The 16120-nt window shown below is 63.0% G+C and overlaps 4 protein-coding genes across 6 annotated transcripts; 1 reads left to right on the top strand and 3 right to left on the bottom strand.

Annotated features, from left to right (window-relative positions):
- Positions 1–490: 490 nt before the first annotated feature.
- Positions 491–1869, top strand: LOC111161049 (SRY-box 15). Its single transcript, XM_022524508.1, has 2 exons — positions 491–1023; positions 1533–1869. Exons 1-2 carry the CDS (start codon positions 491–493, stop codon positions 1699–1701), a joined length of 702 nt encoding a protein of 233 aa, XP_022380216.1. The 3' UTR covers positions 1702–1869.
- A 36-nt stretch (positions 1870–1905) lies between these two features.
- Positions 1906–5463, bottom strand: LOC111161141 (mannose-P-dolichol utilization defect 1). 2 transcript variants are annotated; one of them, XM_022524658.1, is made up of 7 exons: positions 5315–5463; positions 3924–3989; positions 3602–3734; positions 3222–3307; positions 2983–3101; positions 2738–2848; positions 1906–2622 (listed from the first exon to the last, which is right to left on the bottom strand). In XM_022524658.1, exons 1-7 carry the CDS (start codon positions 5415–5417, stop codon positions 2500–2502), a joined length of 741 nt encoding a protein of 246 aa, XP_022380366.1. In that variant the 5' UTR covers positions 5418–5463; the 3' UTR covers positions 1906–2499. The 2 variants fall into 2 exon arrangements, with proteins under 2 accessions (XP_022380366.1, XP_022380367.1); XM_022524659.1 differs by lacking the exons at positions 1906–2622; positions 2983–3101 and having other exon boundaries at positions 2734–2848; positions 3194–3307.
- Positions 5464–6974: 1511 nt separating this feature from the next.
- Positions 6975–9629, bottom strand: LOC111161115 (CD68 molecule). 2 transcript variants are annotated; one of them, XM_022524604.1, is made up of 6 exons: positions 8850–9629; positions 8350–8771; positions 8076–8195; positions 7879–7951; positions 7605–7775; positions 6975–7323 (listed from the first exon to the last, which is right to left on the bottom strand). In XM_022524604.1, the coding sequence occupies exons 1-6, from the start codon at positions 8893–8895 to the stop codon at positions 7190–7192; spliced, it is 966 nt and encodes a 321-aa protein (XP_022380312.1). In that variant the 5' UTR covers positions 8896–9629; the 3' UTR covers positions 6975–7189. The 2 variants fall into 2 exon arrangements, with proteins under 2 accessions (XP_022380312.1, XP_022380311.1); XM_022524603.1 differs by having other exon boundaries at positions 8350–9629.
- Positions 9630–9697: 68 nt separating this feature from the next.
- On the bottom strand, positions 9698–15642 carry LOC111161114 (eukaryotic translation initiation factor 4A1). Its single transcript, XM_022524602.1, has 11 exons — positions 15560–15642; positions 14211–14259; positions 13678–13810; positions 13097–13236; positions 11918–12086; positions 11539–11648; positions 11188–11331; positions 10972–11109; positions 10786–10875; positions 10459–10538; positions 9698–10347 (listed from the first exon to the last, which is right to left on the bottom strand). The coding sequence occupies exons 1-11, from the start codon at positions 15580–15582 to the stop codon at positions 10203–10205; spliced, it is 1221 nt and encodes a 406-aa protein (XP_022380310.1). The 5' UTR covers positions 15583–15642; the 3' UTR covers positions 9698–10202.
- Between the last annotated feature and the right edge of the window lie 478 nt (positions 15643–16120).

The raw sequence follows: 16120 nt of genomic DNA, 5'->3' as shown, positions 1-16120 counted from the left end.
AAGGAGGCGCGGTCTGCGGGGAGGGAGTGGGGCGGAGTCTGGTTAAAAGCCGTTCCCGGGTCTGGCCCACCCGCCAGCCACAGACGTTGAGGCCAGGTGAGAGGGGCGGTGGCGGCCGGGCCCGGGACTACTCGGGACGCTCGGAGGCCGGGCGCGCCTTGGCGGCAGGCGGGCTGGGGCGGACGCCTCGCGGCGTCGGGGAGCGGAGCGCGCAGCCTGCTCAGTGCGGGGTGCCCGGCGGCGGGCCGAGCGCCGGCTCTCCCAGGTGCGCTTCATTGGTTGGGAGCAGGGGCTCCGTTCTCAGGACTCTGAACTTGGGGACGACGCCTACTTTTTAGGGACACGAGTTCCTCTGGAACGACTCGAGACTAGGAAGACACTTGCATTTTAAGGACCCCGGGTTTGGGCACCGACGTTGCGCTTCGGAGGGGAGGGCGCGCGGGACGCTCTCTCGAGGCTTCCCTCTCCGCCCCCCCCGCCCCACGCCCCCATGGCGCTTCCCGGCCCTTCCCACGACCAGGTCTGGAGCCTGCAGCCTCCTGCCCCCGCGGCTCCTGCCAACTCGCCCTCGGGCTGCCAGGAGCGGGAGGGCGCCGGGAGCCCAGGGGTCTCCGGGGGGCTCCCCCTGGAGAAGGTGAAGCGGCCCATGAACGCGTTCATGGTGTGGAGCTCCGCGCAGCGCCGCCAGATGGCGCAGCAGAACCCGAAGATGCACAACTCGGAGATCTCCAAGCGCCTGGGCGCGCAGTGGAAGCTGCTGGGCGAGGACGAGAAGCGGCCCTTCGTGGAAGAGGCCAAGCGGCTCCGCGCCCGGCACCTGCGCGACTACCCCGACTACAAGTACCGGCCTCGGCGCAAGGCCAAGAGCTCGGGAGCCGGGGCGCCCCACTTCGGCGCGGGGAGCGGCGGCGTGGCTGCTGGCGGGCCGGTCTGGGGCCCCGGGTTCGCGACCACCCAGGGGAGCAGAGGCTTTGGGTACCAGCCGCCCAACTACTCCACAGCCTGCCTGCCCGGCGGATACGGGTGAGCGGTGGGGAGCGGGCTGAGGGACGCGCAGGGGCCACTCTGGGGGCGGGGGGAGCCGACTGGGAGGACGCCCCAGTGCCGCGCTGGCCTGGGAGCGCTCTGGTGGCCCCGGGTTTCCATCCCAGCCCCGCAGTGCCGGCCCCGCGGATGTGATCCTGTTTCTAGTTACCTGAATTTCCCGTTTCCTCCCTGCTTCTGGCCCTCCTGTGACCCGGCTTCCTCTCCCTGCCCGCGGGGCAAGGAGAGGCCAGGCCCAACTCTGCCCCTTCCTGGCCTCCCGCCCCAAAAGAGGAAAACAGGCGCAGCACGCAAGCTGGCCCTCCGGAGCGTGCCCCGACAGGGCCGCGCCGCTGTTCTCAAGCTGTCCCGGGGTCTGCTCCGGACAGCCGGGGCCTTGTTCCTACGTTGCCCAGAGCTGGTCCAGCCCCCCAACCTGTGAGTGGGGGGCCCTGCCGGCCCCTCCCAGCCTGGTACAGGCTCTAACCCCGGTGTCTGTCTCTCTGCAGCTCTTCCCACTGTAAACCAGAGACGACCTCGCCGTGCTCCCTCCCTCAGAGTAACCCCCGGCTCCAGGGAGAGCTGCTCCCCCACTATAGCCCCTACCTCCCCCCAGGCTCTCCCACTCCGTATAACCCTCCCCTGTCAGGGTCCCCCCTTCCCCTGACCCACCTCTAACCCCGGTGGACACGGACCTCCCAGGAAGGGCCCCCTCCCCCCCTCCTCTGTCTTCACCCAGAACCTCCCACGCCCACCCCAAGCTGCAAACCCTCCTTTAGAACTCTGTTGGACCCCAGTTCAGAGGAGGCCTGTGCTATGGTCCCCATCTCCGCTGCCACCTCCCCCACAAAACACACTTTTTTTGTAGGATTAACACAGTTTTTACAATTAAACCATGTCTCGGCGTCTTTATTGCCCTGTGTCTGTTCCCCCCTCACTGCAGCAAGAACCAGCAGTCTCCGCTCCCTTCCGCCTGGACCTGCCAGAGCAGGAACCGCCTCACCCCACCCTGCGGCCCTGCCTGAGTCACTCTCCATCCCCCCACCCTACCCCCAGCCAGCACTGGGGTCCTGGAGGCCGTCCCAACCAGGTTCGGGGAGGGAGGCAGCAGCCCCAGGCCCCCAGATGCTTCCATCGGCAGGCTCTGCCCTCTAGGGCCGCTGGGGTAGTGCAGGGCTGACTTGGGCCCGAGATACCTAAATAGCTGGGGATTGCTGCTGGAGAAGTATGCGAACGATTAAGTAAGTTAATAGTACACGCACGGGGCCGTGCAAAGTGTCAGCCTGAAAATCTCGACGCCTGTCCCTTCCGAGGATATGCATACCCACCAAAACCCTGGCTCAAGGCTGTCACGACCGTAGAGGAATGAAGAACGAGGAGAGGTCCCACCAGCAGGCTGGTCCGGATGGGAACGACCCTGAGGCTGGGGGGACGAATGGAAGAGACCCGGAACCCGCTCCAGGAGCCAGCTCCACCCTACTGCTCTTTCTTCCCGTGGGCGGCCTTTGCATTCCAGTAGAAGAGGAGCTGGCCGGCGATGAGGCCGTTACAGAGAGAAGAGACCACAAAGGTGCCCGCCATGAGGGGATCTCCCGTCTCCTGCAAGAGAGACCGCCAGGGACCCAGAAAGTGTTCAGAGAAGGGGCCGCTTCAAGCCCGCCGCTGCGCAAGGGTAGGGCTCTAGTGCCCCCTGGAGGGCAGAAGAGGCGCTCACCTGAATGGAGGTGAAGATTCTGGCCAAGGACCCCGCAAACAGCAGAAAGACGGTGACGGCTGAGAGCTGGCCCGTGTGTCCGTTCCGGTAGTTGGTGGCCGCCTGGAGCAGCTGGGGGAGACAGTGAACGGTGACATCTGAATTCTCCCGTGTCCCGTCACAGAGCTGCCGGCCCCTCCCGGTCCACCCGCACCCCCACACGTGGGGCTCCCGCCCTGCACCCTTCCTTTGCTCCCAGTCCTCACCCTCCCCACGACCACCGCAGGCATGTTGGAGGCCTGGAGCAGGGTGATAAGGGCCAGGGGCGTCAGCGGGGACAGCAGCAGCAGCAGTACCAGCGCGTAACTCGCTAGGAAGGTGACACCTGGGGGTCAGGGAAGTAAGGAGTCCCGCTGAGCCTCTCCAGTGCTCGGGCTTCCCCAGGCCGGAGTGCCCTACAGGGCCCGCTAGAGCCACAGCCTGCTCTCTGCTGAACCCCCAGCACCTTGCATGGTCTGTCCTCTGTAGTGCAGGACCAGGAAGCAGATGGTGACAGTCTGGAGCATCAGGAACAGGGCTTCTCCCCAAGAGCTGCAGAATCAAGAGTTGGGAGGAAGAAAGGCGGGCCTGGAAAGAGGCAGGGAGAGCCTCCATGGCCCCTCCATCTGGGGCCACAGTTCGCTGATGACTCTCCGTCCTTCAGCACCCCCGACAGACTCCGTCTAGGTCCTGGCCATCCGTGGCGTACTCTCCTCTCGTCACGACCACACAAGACGGCCAGATTTCAAGAAGGGCTTAAGCTTTGCCACCCTTTTACCTGCCTCGCCCTACCCCCACTAGACATGTGGACATTCACCCTTAGGGACCAAGGGTGGGCTTCCTCACCTGAACGGGAAGTTGTTGGTGATGCTGTAGACCATGGTCCCCATCAGTGCCACTAGTTCTAGCATTACTGACTGAAGGCTCAACCCTTCAGCCCTCTTGGCTCTCAGGATTTTAAACACCTGCGGCAGTTTTACTAGAGACAGGAAGAGAAGACCAGGGATGAGGGGCGTGTATCCCTCGGGAGCACACCACCCCAGCCAGACAGCAGGCTGGGAAGCCTGGACCTCCACTTCTGGTTAAGGGACCCACCCAGTTTCTGGCATCTCAGCTCTCCGCCCTCCACCCAACGGCAGGGAAAGAAGATAAGGTACAAGGTACGTACCCAGCAGTGACCCAGCCACAATGCCCAGACCCAGGCCTTTGCTGAGCAGGATCTTGAGGCAGGGGACTGAGAAGAGAAAAAAAGGAGTAAACAGAATGGACGCCTCTCGAACCCAGCCCAAGGCTAAAGGTTCTTCACACTGCGGTGGGTTGCCACCGCTCCTTAAGACCTGCACGGAGCCGCACAGGGAAGCCTGGGGCTGTCTGGTGGCGGGTGCAAAAGGCCTGGGCCTTCCTGCTCCAAATCCTATCACTGTCAGCTGACTTTTCCAAAACAGGCTTTACCCTGCGGATTACATCTAAACTGCTTGGTGTGGGGGCGCCTGGGTGGCTCAGTGGGTTAAGCGTCTGCCTTTGGCTCAGGTCGTGATCCAGGGGTCCTGGGATCGAACCCCACGTTGGTCTCCCTGCTTTTCCTTTTCCTCTCCCTGTGGCTCCCCCTGCTTGTATATGCACGCGCTCTTGGTCAAATAAAAATGTGGGAGAAAAAACTTCTTGGTGTGACTTCCAAGAGTCTCCATCGCTTCCCTTGTGCAAAGCTGAGCAATGCCCAGGAGTCCACAGATCCTTCATTCGCCTCATCTGGGCAACCCAGGCGATCCACTCCAGTTGTCTCCCGACCCATTCATTCCTGAACCCTTGTCCCTGGCCCCCTGCTCAGGGACCTCACGTTACCCTTCAGGTAGGCCCTGGCCCACACCTTCTGTAGCCCTAGGAGCTCGACCCAGTCGGGTCCCAGGAGCACACAGTGGGGGACCAGGAAGGGACAAGAGCAGGCTGGGCCGGTCTCCCACGGGAACTGACGTCTGCAGTGGGCTTCGTGGGGGTCTGCCTCGCAGACGGGGCACTGCGGGATCACCCCAGGCTCAGACCATGAGCAAACGTGGAGGGTTAGAGGCGCCCCTGGAAGTGCCCCTGGAGCCCAAACTCCTCAGAGGCCTTGAAGCAAGCGCCAACTGCTCAAGGTCTACTCATCTTTTTTAGGATTTTATTTGACAGAGAAAGCAGGAGCAGGGGGAGCGGCAGACGGAGAGGGAGAAGCAGGCTCCCTGGCGCGGGGCTCCATCCCAGGACCCCGGGATCCTATCGATCTACTGGAAACCGGAACGACATATAGTCAGGCTGTGACTCTGCTCCGTGCCGAGTCTTCCCATCTCTCACTCTCATAAATAAGTATTTCCGCCGCCGCCGCCTGCCGACCCCTCCCGGCCGCCGCCCGCCCATACAAGGCGAGTCCCCGTCTATGAAGGCCGAGACACTTCCGCACCCTCCGCAGGGACTTCCGCCCGGCTCAGCCCGGCAGGGGAGGCCGCAGCCTGGACCGCAGTCCCGCGCCACTGATGGCCGAGGGCTATCGAGCAGAGCTTTGATAGGAGGCCGAATAAAGCTCACCGTGAAGCAAGTCCCAGTGGACAAAAATTTGGTCGTAGCATTTCTCAGGTAAGAGAAGCGGTACCAGCGCCCGTTTCAGCAGGCCGTCTGCCTCGGCCGCCATGTTGCAAAACTAGCTTCCGCCCATCTCCGGGCCGCCATTGACCGACGCTGCGCATGCGCGCTCTGGGCTTCCGCCCTCCCTGGTCCCCGCTCTTTCTTGCCCCCCCCCTCAGCAGCGTGAAATAGGTCTCGCCGAGAGACCACGTTTCGGACGCACCCTCCCTGTTCGAATTTCACGGCGTCCTCGGGCTCTGCGCCTGCGCAGTTCCACCTATCGCGCCTTTGTTTACGCTTCCAGTTCGGAGGCGCGGAGCCTCCTGCCTTTCTCCGCGCCTGCTGCGCGGCGCCATCTTGTTCGCCCTGGGCCGACTCCACGTTGTTCGAAGTTGAGAGAGAAGGCACTTGAGTCTCCCGAAGGGCGTTGGGTGGGGGCGCCGTGGCTCCCTGTCTCCTGTTGTCTCGGCGTCTCCAGAGCGAGGGGCGCCGGCGGGAGCAGGACAGCCTGTGGCAGGTAGCCCCCCGGAGGCGCCGAGCTGCGCGCAGGCCCCCGTTCCACCTCCCCCGACTCCCTGGGCCTTGGCGGTTGGGTGCGCTCGCAGCTGCTGGGCCGGGACGGTGAGGCGGAAGAGGAGGCAGCAGGGGAGGAAGGCGAGCCCCGGGACCTGAGGGTTCCCTCCCACCCCGCCGACCCCTGCGCCCTCTGCGGCCGCGTGCCGAGCGAGCGCGCCAGCGAGGCCCCGGGCCCAGCAGCACCCCTTGGGAAAGGCCAGCGTGGACGACCCCCCCCCCAGCACCGCGGAGCGATGTCCTCCGGCCCCCGCGCTGGGACTCGGGCTCCCAGCCATCCTGGCGGAGGCGGGCCTGGCGCCCGCCGCACAGATCACGCTGTCGAGCGGCCGTTCTTTGCCACAGACAGCAAGGTCACCCCGGATGTCCGGGGACGCGGTGGTGGGGCTGCTCCCAGTGGGACAGGTCTCCGGCCTTATAGGACCTCTGCAGCTGGAAGGGCCCAGTCCTGGCCCCCGGGCGATTGCACCGTGGGCTCCTGTGAAGTGGGGCAACCGGCCTGGGGTGGGCAACCGGCCTGGGGCGGCCGCCCGCTCCCACAAAGTACACCGCACGGGGCTGGAGGTGTGGGGCCCTGGCTGGAGGTATTCTGTTACTGGGGGAACACCGAGGGTGATTGTGGGTGGAGGTCAGAGTACCCACTGCTGCCGCAGCTGGGATAGGAGCATCCCTGGTGCAGGAGGGTTTGATCGGCGTGTGCAACCCTCCCCCGACGGCTGCGGGCAGCGCAGAGCTTTCTTGTTGCTAAGGAGATCCCACACAGCCCTTGGAAAGGAAATGACCCAGGTGTGACCTTCCCACCCACGCTCATTGGTTCACCTGTGACTGCAAAACTGGTTTGGAGGGCAGGGGGCGCTGGAGCAGCCAGAGGCCCCGGAGAGAGGAGAAGGGGGGGCAAGGCGGATGCAACACCTGCTGTGAACCCATGAGGGCACGTGGTCACTTGTGACCTGACGGTCTGGCTGGCTGAGCCTCAGTCCTGGACGGCGCAGAAAGGCGTGTGAGCGACCCTCAGCGGCCTTTAATCCTGATAAGAAAGGGGAAACCGAGGGCAGAGGTTCGAGCAGGTTTTATTATTCGGGGGCTGGGAGAGGAAAAACAGGTCACATCTAACAAACATCTTTCTCCTCCATCCCTCCATGTGGCATTAGCTCTGCTCTTGTTGGTGACCGTGAAGGCGGAGAGGGAAGACAACTTTTGTTTCTGAGTCGGTTGAGTGGGGAGAACCGCGGGCCCCGTGGTGTCCTCTGGTGTTGGGACAGATCCTCAGAGGGCCTGGTAGGAGGGTGGGCGTCTCCGAACCACGCAGAATGTAACCAGCACCAGGGCAAGGAGGCCGAGCGCCACCAAGCCGATGATAACGGGCAGCAGGTTGAACTGGTCGCTGGGACAGGAGAAACCTGGCAGAGAGGGAGGGTGGGCAGGAATCACGTGGAGGCCAGGCCCAGGAGGGAGGAGGCCTCGGGGGGCACGCTGGCAAGTGGGAGGCTGGTGCGGAGCTCCCCTAGAAGACTCTGGGCCCTAAACAAAAGGGGAGGCGGCCAGAGTCTTGCAGAGGAAGTAGGACGGTTGCCTTAGAGCCACGGCAGGCCTGAGAGAGGAAGGGAAGTTCACAGTGTAAGAAGGAAGGTTCTGGGCCCAGGGCAGGGGGGCTGTCCGAGGGGGGGAGGAGGGGTCTTACTTGGCCCAAAGGCCCCCGAGGGAGGCAGCCGAGCAGCCTGAAGCTTCAGCCCGAGCAGGTCAAGGCGCAGAGACGGTGCCAGGGTGACACTCGCGTTTCTGCAGCTGAAACTCTGGCCCAGGGGCGCTTGGAGAGCCCGAAGGGATGAATTCTGACCCAAGAAGGTCCATTCTGGAAGAGCGAGGAAGGGTCAGCTCTCTGTCCCCGTCCCCGGCTGCTGTCCCTTCAGGAGCCCGGACGTCCAGGGCCCGCGGCGAGGGGGCGGGTTACTCACGCGCTGCCCGAGGAAAGGACACGTTGTACTCCAGAGCCACGGAGCTCAGGTAGACCGCGCCCTGCCGTGGGTCCTGGGGAGGTGACCGGGAAGGCTCAGGGCGGCCAGGGACAGCGGCAGCCTCGGCCCCGAGTCAGGAGCGCAGCGAGTGCTGGGTGGGAGGAGGGCTCATGGGGGCAGGGATGAGGGCCAGGTACCTGCTCGAATCCGAAGCTGAGCTGTCCAGAGGGGAACGAGAGCAGCAGACGGGGGTGGGCGCCCTCACAGCGCCCCTCTGGTTTGGTCTTATTGGGGTTCAGGACCGAGATGCCCCAGGCCTGCAGAAGTTAAGATGAGCGTGCTGTGAGAACACGGTTGTGCCGTCCAAGGCTCCTCACCCTCTGCATGCCCACCCCACGTGTCCCCTTCTGCCCCGCAGCCGGGGGCCTTGCACCCCTGCCCCTCTGGTCCTCCGCCGTCTCTTGGCGTTACCTCTCCTCCGCCCTGGGTTGGGTACATGACTCCAATTTGAATCTGGGCTTGGAGCCGGACGCAGGGCTGGGAGCCATTGGTCCAAGTGTAGTCTCCTATGGCCTCCTGGGGCCCCGGGCTGGGACTGGGCGGTGGGGGCGGAGGGGGCGGTGGCCCTGGGTGGGGGGAGCTGGTGGAGGTGTTGGGGTTGGCGGTGGTGCTGTTGCTTGTCGTTGGGTGAACTGTGGTGTTTCCATGGCTGGGGGTGGTCGGGGGCTTGTGAGTGGCTGTCGTGGGTTCTTGGCTGGTGGCGCTTGCCGTGGTGGTTCTGTGGCTCGTGGTCCCAGGGCTTGCTGTGCTTTCTGTGGCCATCGGGGTCACCGTGAAGGACGGCAGCAGAGTGGCCGACTTCTTATGAGGACAGTCGTTCCCCGTCCCCTGGGCTTTCAGCAGAGGAAGACTGGTCAGCAGCCCTCGGGCATGCCCCTCCCGGGGCCTCCTCCCCTTGGGCCTCTCCTTACCTGCCAGCAGCCCCAAGGCCCCCAAGAAGAGCACAGCGAGCCTCATGACCGACGGGCCTCACCCTGGCAGTCCGGGTTGGGTTTGTCTGCACCCGCTGCTTGCTCAACCCTAGCCCTCTGCCTCCGTTTGGAGAAGGAGGAATTAGGATTTTGACTTCCTGTAACTCCGGCGGTCCACACCCCAGCCTGACTCAAGTACCTCAGCCCCAGCCACCGATCCCTGAGTCACTGACCTTTGTCATTGAGTGAGGGGGGTTGCCCTGGCTTCCCAAGTGGGTGCCACCAGCCTTCAAAAGTTCACACATAGATGGGAGTCTGGAGGCAGCTGTTCCTCAGGGAACAATGTATCCAAGTCTGCCAGAGGTCCCAAGGGATTACAAAACCCGTGGGGACACATACCCCAATGTTCCCCAGAAATGGGGTATGTAAGCCAAGGGGTTTGGTTAAAGGTAAAATTTTGGGGGGGGGGGGGGATTTTGACAGATAACAAGTAGGCCGGGCAGGGTAGAGCCGCCCCCCCTGCCAAGCAGAAAGCCAGAAGGCTGAGGCTTAACCCACTGAGCCACCCAGGGGCCCCGGGAAAGGTTTCTATTCTGTCACTTCCTCTTGGCTGAGACACGTGAGGCACTTGTGATGCTGCGGGTGCCTGGCGTCCAGCCCGTTACAGAGCAGTGTCCCATCCAGTGAATGGGACCACTTTCTGGTCAGAAGGGAGGTGGGGAAAAAAGGCAATCCGAGGATAATTTGGAAGGGTAATGACTACTCGCTGGGAGGTGAGGGGCACAGCCAGAGATGTGCCAGTAACAGGTGGGAAGGAAGGGGAGGCAAGAAATGAGAAGCCCAAACAGGCAGTTTGCAAGTCATTTTATTCAGAATTTTGTGTTTTGTTTCCTGAATCAATAAATACTATACAAAACAATGTAAAAATGGCTACCATTTTTCCTCCCCTGCTCCCCCCACCTGGGGACAATCCCGAGTCCCTGAACTCAGAGATTCTCCAGATTTGGTCCAGCAAATGAGGCTGAGTGACACTGTGGCCCCTTGGATCCTGAGGCGTTCAGCTGGGGTGGGGGAGAGCCTCTGGGGTTTGGAGGTTGACTAGGTTACGGACAGATTAGTGTTTTTGGGAGAAGAGACGGCGCCTGGAGCAAGAGCCTGCCCCAAAGAAAAGGGGATCTAAAATGTTCACGGTTCCTTCTTTTGCCTCAAAAAGTGACATTTATTCAAAGAAAAAAAAAAAAAAGGAAAAAAAAATGACAAGATGTCCATCCCTTGGCTCCCTTCCCTCCCCCCTCCTGCCGCTCTTCAGCCCCCCAGATTGAACCCTGGGGGGCCTAGTAGCAGGACAACCCCTCAGATGAGGTCAGCGACATTGAGGGGCATCTCCTCGATGGAGGTGTTGTAGAAGGTCTCGATGTCTCGCAGAGTCCTCTTGTCTTCTTCTGTCACCATGTTAATAGCCACACCCTTACGGCCAAATCGTCCCCCACGACCGATTCTGGTGGGAAACAAGGACATCTCAGGGTGAGGATGGATGAATGACGGAACGGGAAGAGGAAAGAACTTTAGCTCAAGGCAAGCTGCAGGAACATTCCAGATCTACGCTTACCTGTGGATGTAGTTTTCCCTGTTGGTGGGAAGGTCATAGTTGATGACTAAAGAAACCTGCTGCACATCGATGCCTCTGGCCTAGGTCAGGGGAGAGGACGTGTCAGCACGAGCGCGACACAATCAAGCTGGAGGAACTGGAGTGAGTGTAGGCGGCCAAAGGCAGGCAAAGGAACAGACGTGCCCTGTTCCCGAGCAGCCTCAAGCACGCCAGATCGTCTTCCAAGTTGCTACTTTCCGGAAGAGAGGCATGAGCGGGCCCCCTGGAGAGGGAATCAGCTTGGACTTTCCCTTTTTCCTCCCCGCCTGGCGGCCGCCCCCCACTCACCAGCAGGTCAGTGGTGATCAGCACTCTGCTGGAGCCCGAGCGGAACTCCCTCATGATAACGTCTCGTTCCTTTTGGTCCATGTCTCCGTGCTAGAGCAGGAACAGAGAGGAGGATGCGTGTCACGGGCCCGCGGGCGCAGGGGAGCAGGTACCTGTAAGGCCCGCGGACATGCCAGGGGCACGTACCATGGCGGACACGGTGAAGTCCCGGGCGTGCATCTTCTCGGTGAGCCAGTCCACCTTCCTCCGGGTGTTGATGAATATGACCGCCTGTGTGATGGTCAGGGTCTCGTACAAGTCGCACAGTGTGTCCAGCTTCCACTCCTGGGTGGGGGAGGGGAGACCCGTCAGGGGCTATACCCAACCAAGCCCCGCCGGCCCGCCTCCTGCGCTGGGCCCCACCTCTCGCTCCACGTTGATGTAGAACTGGCGGATGCCCTCCAGGGTCAGCTCCTCCTTCTTGACCAGGATCCGGATGGGGTCCCTCATGAACTTCTTGGTCACTTCGAGCACGTCGGAAGGCATCGTGGCAGACAGCAAAACCACCTAACACAAAACGGCAGCCTCGGGGTGGGGGGCCTTCACAACACTCGCCCCCCCTTCCCGTGGACCACCTGCAAAGGAAGCCGGTGCCCAGAACGGCTGAAGGGGAGACCCCAGCGTTCTCGATGGCACCCCTGCTGTCACCCCAAGCACACATCGCACAAAGGCAGCCTCGCCTTTGCGGCAGGAGCTCGGGCAGCGGCTGCTCACCTGGGTGTTGCTGTTGAGTTTCTGGAATATGTCGTAGATCTGGTCCTTGAAGCCGCGGCTCAGCATCTCGTCAGCTTCGTCCAGGACGAACATCTTGATGTACTTGGGAGCTAGCGAGAGAAGACACCAGCAGACCAGAATGAGGGGATGACAGGAGACTTTGATTTCCCGATGAGGAACAGGGAAGGGACAAGAGCACTGCTCTCAGAAGATGGAAGGCTGATCCTCCGCCTGCAACCCGCTCAGCCAGCTGGCAGCCCCGAGAAGCAGAACGCTCCCCCAGGCTCAGGACGGGAAGCGGGCTCAGATGACACGCATGGGCTCATCACAGAGCAGCGCAGCCCGGCGTGGGGGGCTGGGGATGGGGGACAGGACTCACACAGGTATCTGCGGTTCAGCATGTCGAACACCCGGCCCGGGGTGCCCACGATGATGTGCGGTGCCTCCATCTGCAGCTTCTGGACCTCGGCGCGCACATTGGTCCCCCCGATGCAGGCGTGGCAGGAGGCGCCCATGTAGTCTCCCAGCGCCATGACTACCTTCTGTATCTAGACCCGGAGACAAATGCCCGTATGTGAGCCGCGCCAGAGCGAGGCCCCATCGGAGAGGATCGGGACGAGACGCTTGCTCTCCAACCCAGACGGGGTGCCATTGAACTCACTGCTCAGACAAGGAACGGGCAGATGCTTCTTTTAAGATCACGCGCATTAAGTGGCAGGCTCAGGGTGTGAGCTGCGTCTGGCTCCTACGAACACAAGGGTTCACAGTAACCCCCTTCCTAGGCCACCAGCAACCCATTTCGTCAGGTCTCGTAGCCACCGGTCTCAGGAACAGGCCGTCCACCGGCATCCTAGCGCACTCTGGCCGCACGACCTGTGCTGGGGGTATGTGCAATTTCTAGAAAAGTATCTTCTGCACACATAAGGTCTTTCTAGAGCTCTTCTAGAACTCTCCCTAGCCTGCAGTACCTTACCTTTGTTCAGTCAGCACAGAATCACCCTGACTTCTCCACGCAACTTTTCTAGTGAAGAGATTACCGTTTCTGACCCTCCCTCCTCCAAGAGCCGGGAAAACAGTCTACCACAAGGGTTTTATGTGCCCCAGGCATGAAACAGCTCTGGCCACCAACGCAGGCATCAAGCTAGGATGAACAAAGGGCAGTGCGTGCGCTCTGCCCCCAGCTGCTAGGAGCACATCACCACTGACGAGGTGTCTCTCTGCCCATCGCCAGGGGCTCTGTTCATCAAACAAACACCAAACCTGCCTAGCCAGCCAGGCTCCACCTTTTTGTTTGACTCAGGAAATGGGTGGAGAAAATAATGCTTATTGTGTTTGGGCAAGAGAGGGCTTATAATTAACCCCAAGAGCCTCCAGATTTCCCGGAGCTCTGGTTTATTTCCTCACCTCACGCGCTGGCCCCTCTAGCTGTCCCCCCAGCCCGTGCTTCACTTCTGATGAACGGTGATCTGCGGGGAGCACACCTCTCCCCGTTTTCTGATGATGCGGATCATTCCTAAAGGAGCCCCTCAGGGGAAGAGGGAAGAAGCGACATGCTCACCTGCTGAGCCAGCTCTCTAGTGGGCGCCAGGACCAAGGCCTGTGTGGCCTTTAAATCTAATTCAATCTGTTGCAGAATCGATATGGCGAAAGTGGCTGTTTTCCCAGTCCCAGATTGGGCTTGAGCGATCACATCATAACCTAAACAGAGCAGCAGGAATCGGACATGAGCGCATATCTCAGGATCAGACCTTTCAGGGCTCTGCTCCACCAGCGAGCACCCCACAGAGCTGTGGGGCGAGCGTCAAGTGCTTCAGACTTCACCCTGGCGCTGTGCAGAGCTCACGTGCAACAGTGTGAACTAGACCAAATCACTAACTCCCTCAATACCGCACCGAGCTGGGCGTAGAAACACAGGTACGAACAGTCACGAGTTGCCTAAAACACCACCTTACTGAGATCACACCGGCAATCCGTGTGTCCAGGGCATGAACCAGACATGGGCACAGACCAAAAGCCGAGCTGGGATGAACAAGGAGTTGCTCTGTCCCTAACTGATATGAGACAAGCACCACCAACCAGGTGCCGCTCTACCCAGGTCAGGGACAGTCCAGAACCTGTGCTGGGGCCGAGCGCACTCACCCTTGATACAAGGAAGAATGGCTCGCTGCTGGATGGCAGAAGGCTTCTCGAAACCATAGGCGTAGATGCCACGAAGAAGGGACTCGGAGAGATTCATGTCATCAAAGCTGTCAACGATCTCATTCCAGTTGCTCTGTGGGACAGAGTGTTTCCAGTGGCAGGAGACCACGTGGTATTCCAGTGTGGAGGAGCAGTCCTCATCCTCACTGAGAGTGCCATAGGCCCCGTCTCTCCTCCCGCCAGGGAGGCCAGGTGGGTCCCGGACTCAAGGCCCGGGAAATCCCCGGACGGCGCCAGGCCGCTGGTAAACCAGAGAGCAGACCATGCAGAAGACAGGACTCAAACCGAACGGACTGCTATACGCGCTCCAAGACACAGATACTTGGAACAAATCCCCGGAAAGGAATCAGGACTGGGGTGGGGGCGGGGCAGATCTACTCGGGCAGGGGACAACGGCGCTCCCGAGACCAGAGGACACCGGTGGAGATCGTCTTTCCCAGAAACGGACAAGGGCGCAGGAGTCCCAAGCTTACCTCGATGACGCCTTCGGGCTCCATTCCATCGGGGCCATTGTCTCTGGATCTGTTGGCGGAAAACAGAAGCCCACTGAGACGCTGAGAAACCCTCCCCGCGGCCGGCTGGCCCGCACCACGCCGTCGGCCTCCACTCCCGCGCCGACCCCGCCAGCTCCCCGGGGACACAGTCCTTCCTCCACCGAGTCAGAACGCCGCCGCGCTCCCGGGCCCACGTGTCCCGGGCCGGGTCGCTCCGAGCCCGAGCCGGAGCGCGTGCGCCTCCCACCCCCCCCCCGCCCCGCGGCCCCCGCGCGCCGGAAGTCCCGCCCCTCGCCTCCCGGCTGCGAGGGGAGGACATCCCCTTCCCCCCCCCCGTCCCCCCGCCCGCGCCCCCCCCCCCCCCCTCCAGCCCGGCCCCCCCCCCCCGCGGTGCCCGGATGTGGGAGGCCGCGGGCGGTGGCGGCCTCGCGCACAATGAGCCCCAGCCGAGCTAGCGAAGGGGGAGATTGCACAACACTCAGAAGCCAAGCGGGCTGGGGGAGGGGAGCCCCTCGGGCCGCCATGTGCTCGCTCCCTCGACCACCCGGCGGCGTCTCCCCCCGCCACGAACAATCCACAGCCCGCCCACCCCCGTCGCGAAATGGCGTCGCCCTCCCATACCTCAGGCCGCTCACCCCTGAAGGAAAGTGGACCTGCCCATCCGCAGTTTGCCAATTGCCCGGCTTGTGCGGCAAAATGGACCCGCCCGCCCGGCGCCGGGTAGGCTCCCGGTGCCTCACGCGGCCGCTCCTCGGGGTCAGGCTCGGTCCTGGCCGTCAAGAAAACCAGCACACTGAACGGCCGGCTTCCTCCGCCCCGGCTCTCCGCGCGACCGAGCGCCCGGCTCGGAGCACCCGGGCGCCCCTCGCTCCGGCGAGTGGTCCCGTCGGAGCCCCCCGGAAACCCGAGCGCGCGCGAGCCCTCCCTCTGCCGGAGAGGCGTCCGAACCCGCCGGCCCGGGCCACGCGCGCTGGCGGCCGCCGCCGCCGCCGTCCCCCACGCCGGGTCGCGACCCCGCCTGTCGCTCGGACGCCGGAGCCTCGCGCGCCGCGCCGCGTCGGGGGGATGGGGTGGGGGGATCGGCCTCCCGGCGTGCCTCGCATGCCGGGCCGTCCCCGCTCGCCGGCCAGGCCCCGGCCCTGCCCCCTAGACCCCCGGGACCGGGACTCCCGGCGTGGCTGTCCCGCGTAACCCCGGGGCGGGGGGGTGGGGGGTTTTGGAGGCCCGGGGCGGTGGGGCTCGGCTGCCCCCCACCCCCCACCCCGCGGGGCCCTCGGAAGGGAGCGGCAGCGCGAGCAGCCCCGACCTTTTGCAAAAGGGCTTCTTACCGGGAATCCTGACTCGCAGACATGATCCTTAGAAACTAGGGCGGAGTGCCCGCCTATCGACAACTTATAGAGCGCCCGACCCCGCCCCAGCCATCGCATTGGCTTGGCCGCCTCGGCCCCGCCTGCCGGCGCTCCGCGACTCAGCGTGACGTCAGCTCGCAGGCTCTCCGGCACGCCACCACCATTGGACAACCTGAACGCCTATCCAGGCGAGGCCCCGCCCCACAGCCCCATTGGCTGCGGGGCCCGCCTTTCTCGCCGGCGCGGAAGTGACATACGGGAGTCAGGCCTCGAGGCCTGGCAGCCATCTTGGGGCCCAGCGCCCCTACACGTGCGGAGGCGAGAGCGCCCGGGTCATGTGGCCTGGCCGGCCCTATCGCGCGCGAGGGGCGAGGCTTCAGCCTCCGGGGACTTCCGGGCTCCCGAGACCGCCGCTTCCCTTCGCCTCTGCTGCAGACGCGCGCCGGACCCACGGTTTAGTTTGTCGTCTCCTGCCGCAAAGGTAGCCCGGACCCCGCCCCGAGCCGCTGCGAGTGTGCGGGGGACGGTGGAAACCGGAGG

Source organism: Enhydra lutris, unplaced genomic scaffold (assembly GCF_002288905.1).
Source record: "Enhydra lutris kenyoni isolate GAN:26980312 unplaced genomic scaffold, ASM228890v2 scaffoldscaffold82, whole genome shotgun sequence".
In the NCBI taxonomy this organism is placed as follows: Eukaryota; Metazoa; Chordata; class Mammalia; order Carnivora; family Mustelidae; genus Enhydra; species Enhydra lutris.
This window is presented reverse-complemented; position numbering and strand designations above follow the sequence as displayed.

Excerpts from the sequence above, each read along its gene's own strand:
- LOC111161049 (XM_022524508.1), top strand. The coding sequence starts at position 491 with ATGGCGCTTCCCGGCCCTTCCCACGACCAGGTCTGGAGCCTGCAGCCT. Across the intron at positions 1,024-1,532 it reads TGCCTGCCCGGCGGATACGG|CTCTTCCCACTGTAAACCAG; the intron begins GTGAGCGGTGGG and ends GTCTCTCTGCAG.
- LOC111161141 (XM_022524658.1), bottom strand. The coding sequence starts at position 5,417 with ATGGCGGCCGAGGCAGACGGCCTGCTGAAACGGGCGCTGGTACCGCTT. Across the intron at positions 3,735-3,923 it reads TGTGGCTGGGTCACTGCTGG|TAAAACTGCCGCAGGTGTTT; the intron begins GTACGTACCTTG and ends TCCTGTCTCTAG. Across the intron at positions 2,849-2,982 it reads CTGCGGTGGTCGTGGGGAGG|CTGCTCCAGGCGGCCACCAA; the intron begins GTGAGGACTGGG and ends TGTCTCCCCCAG.
- LOC111161115 (XM_022524603.1), bottom strand. The coding sequence starts at position 8,895 with ATGAGGCTCGCTGTGCTCTTCTTGGGGGCCTTGGGGCTGCTGGCAGGT. Across the intron at positions 7,776-7,878 it reads GTCCTTTCCTCGGGCAGCGC|AATGGACCTTCTTGGGTCAG; the intron begins GTGAGTAACCCG and ends TCGCTCTTCCAG. Across the intron at positions 7,324-7,604 it reads CTCGGGGGCCTTTGGGCCAA|GTTTCTCCTGTCCCAGCGAC; the intron begins GTAAGACCCCTC and ends CCTCTCTGCCAG.
- LOC111161114 (XM_022524602.1), bottom strand. The coding sequence starts at position 15,582 with ATGTCTGCGAGTCAGGATTCCCG. Across the intron at positions 10,539-10,785 it reads TGATCACCACTGACCTGCTG|GCCAGAGGCATCGATGTGCA; the intron begins GTGAGTGGGGGG and ends CCCCTGACCTAG. Across the intron at positions 10,348-10,458 it reads AGGGAAAACTACATCCACAG|AATCGGTCGTGGGGGACGAT; the intron begins GTAAGCGTAGAT and ends GTTTCCCACCAG.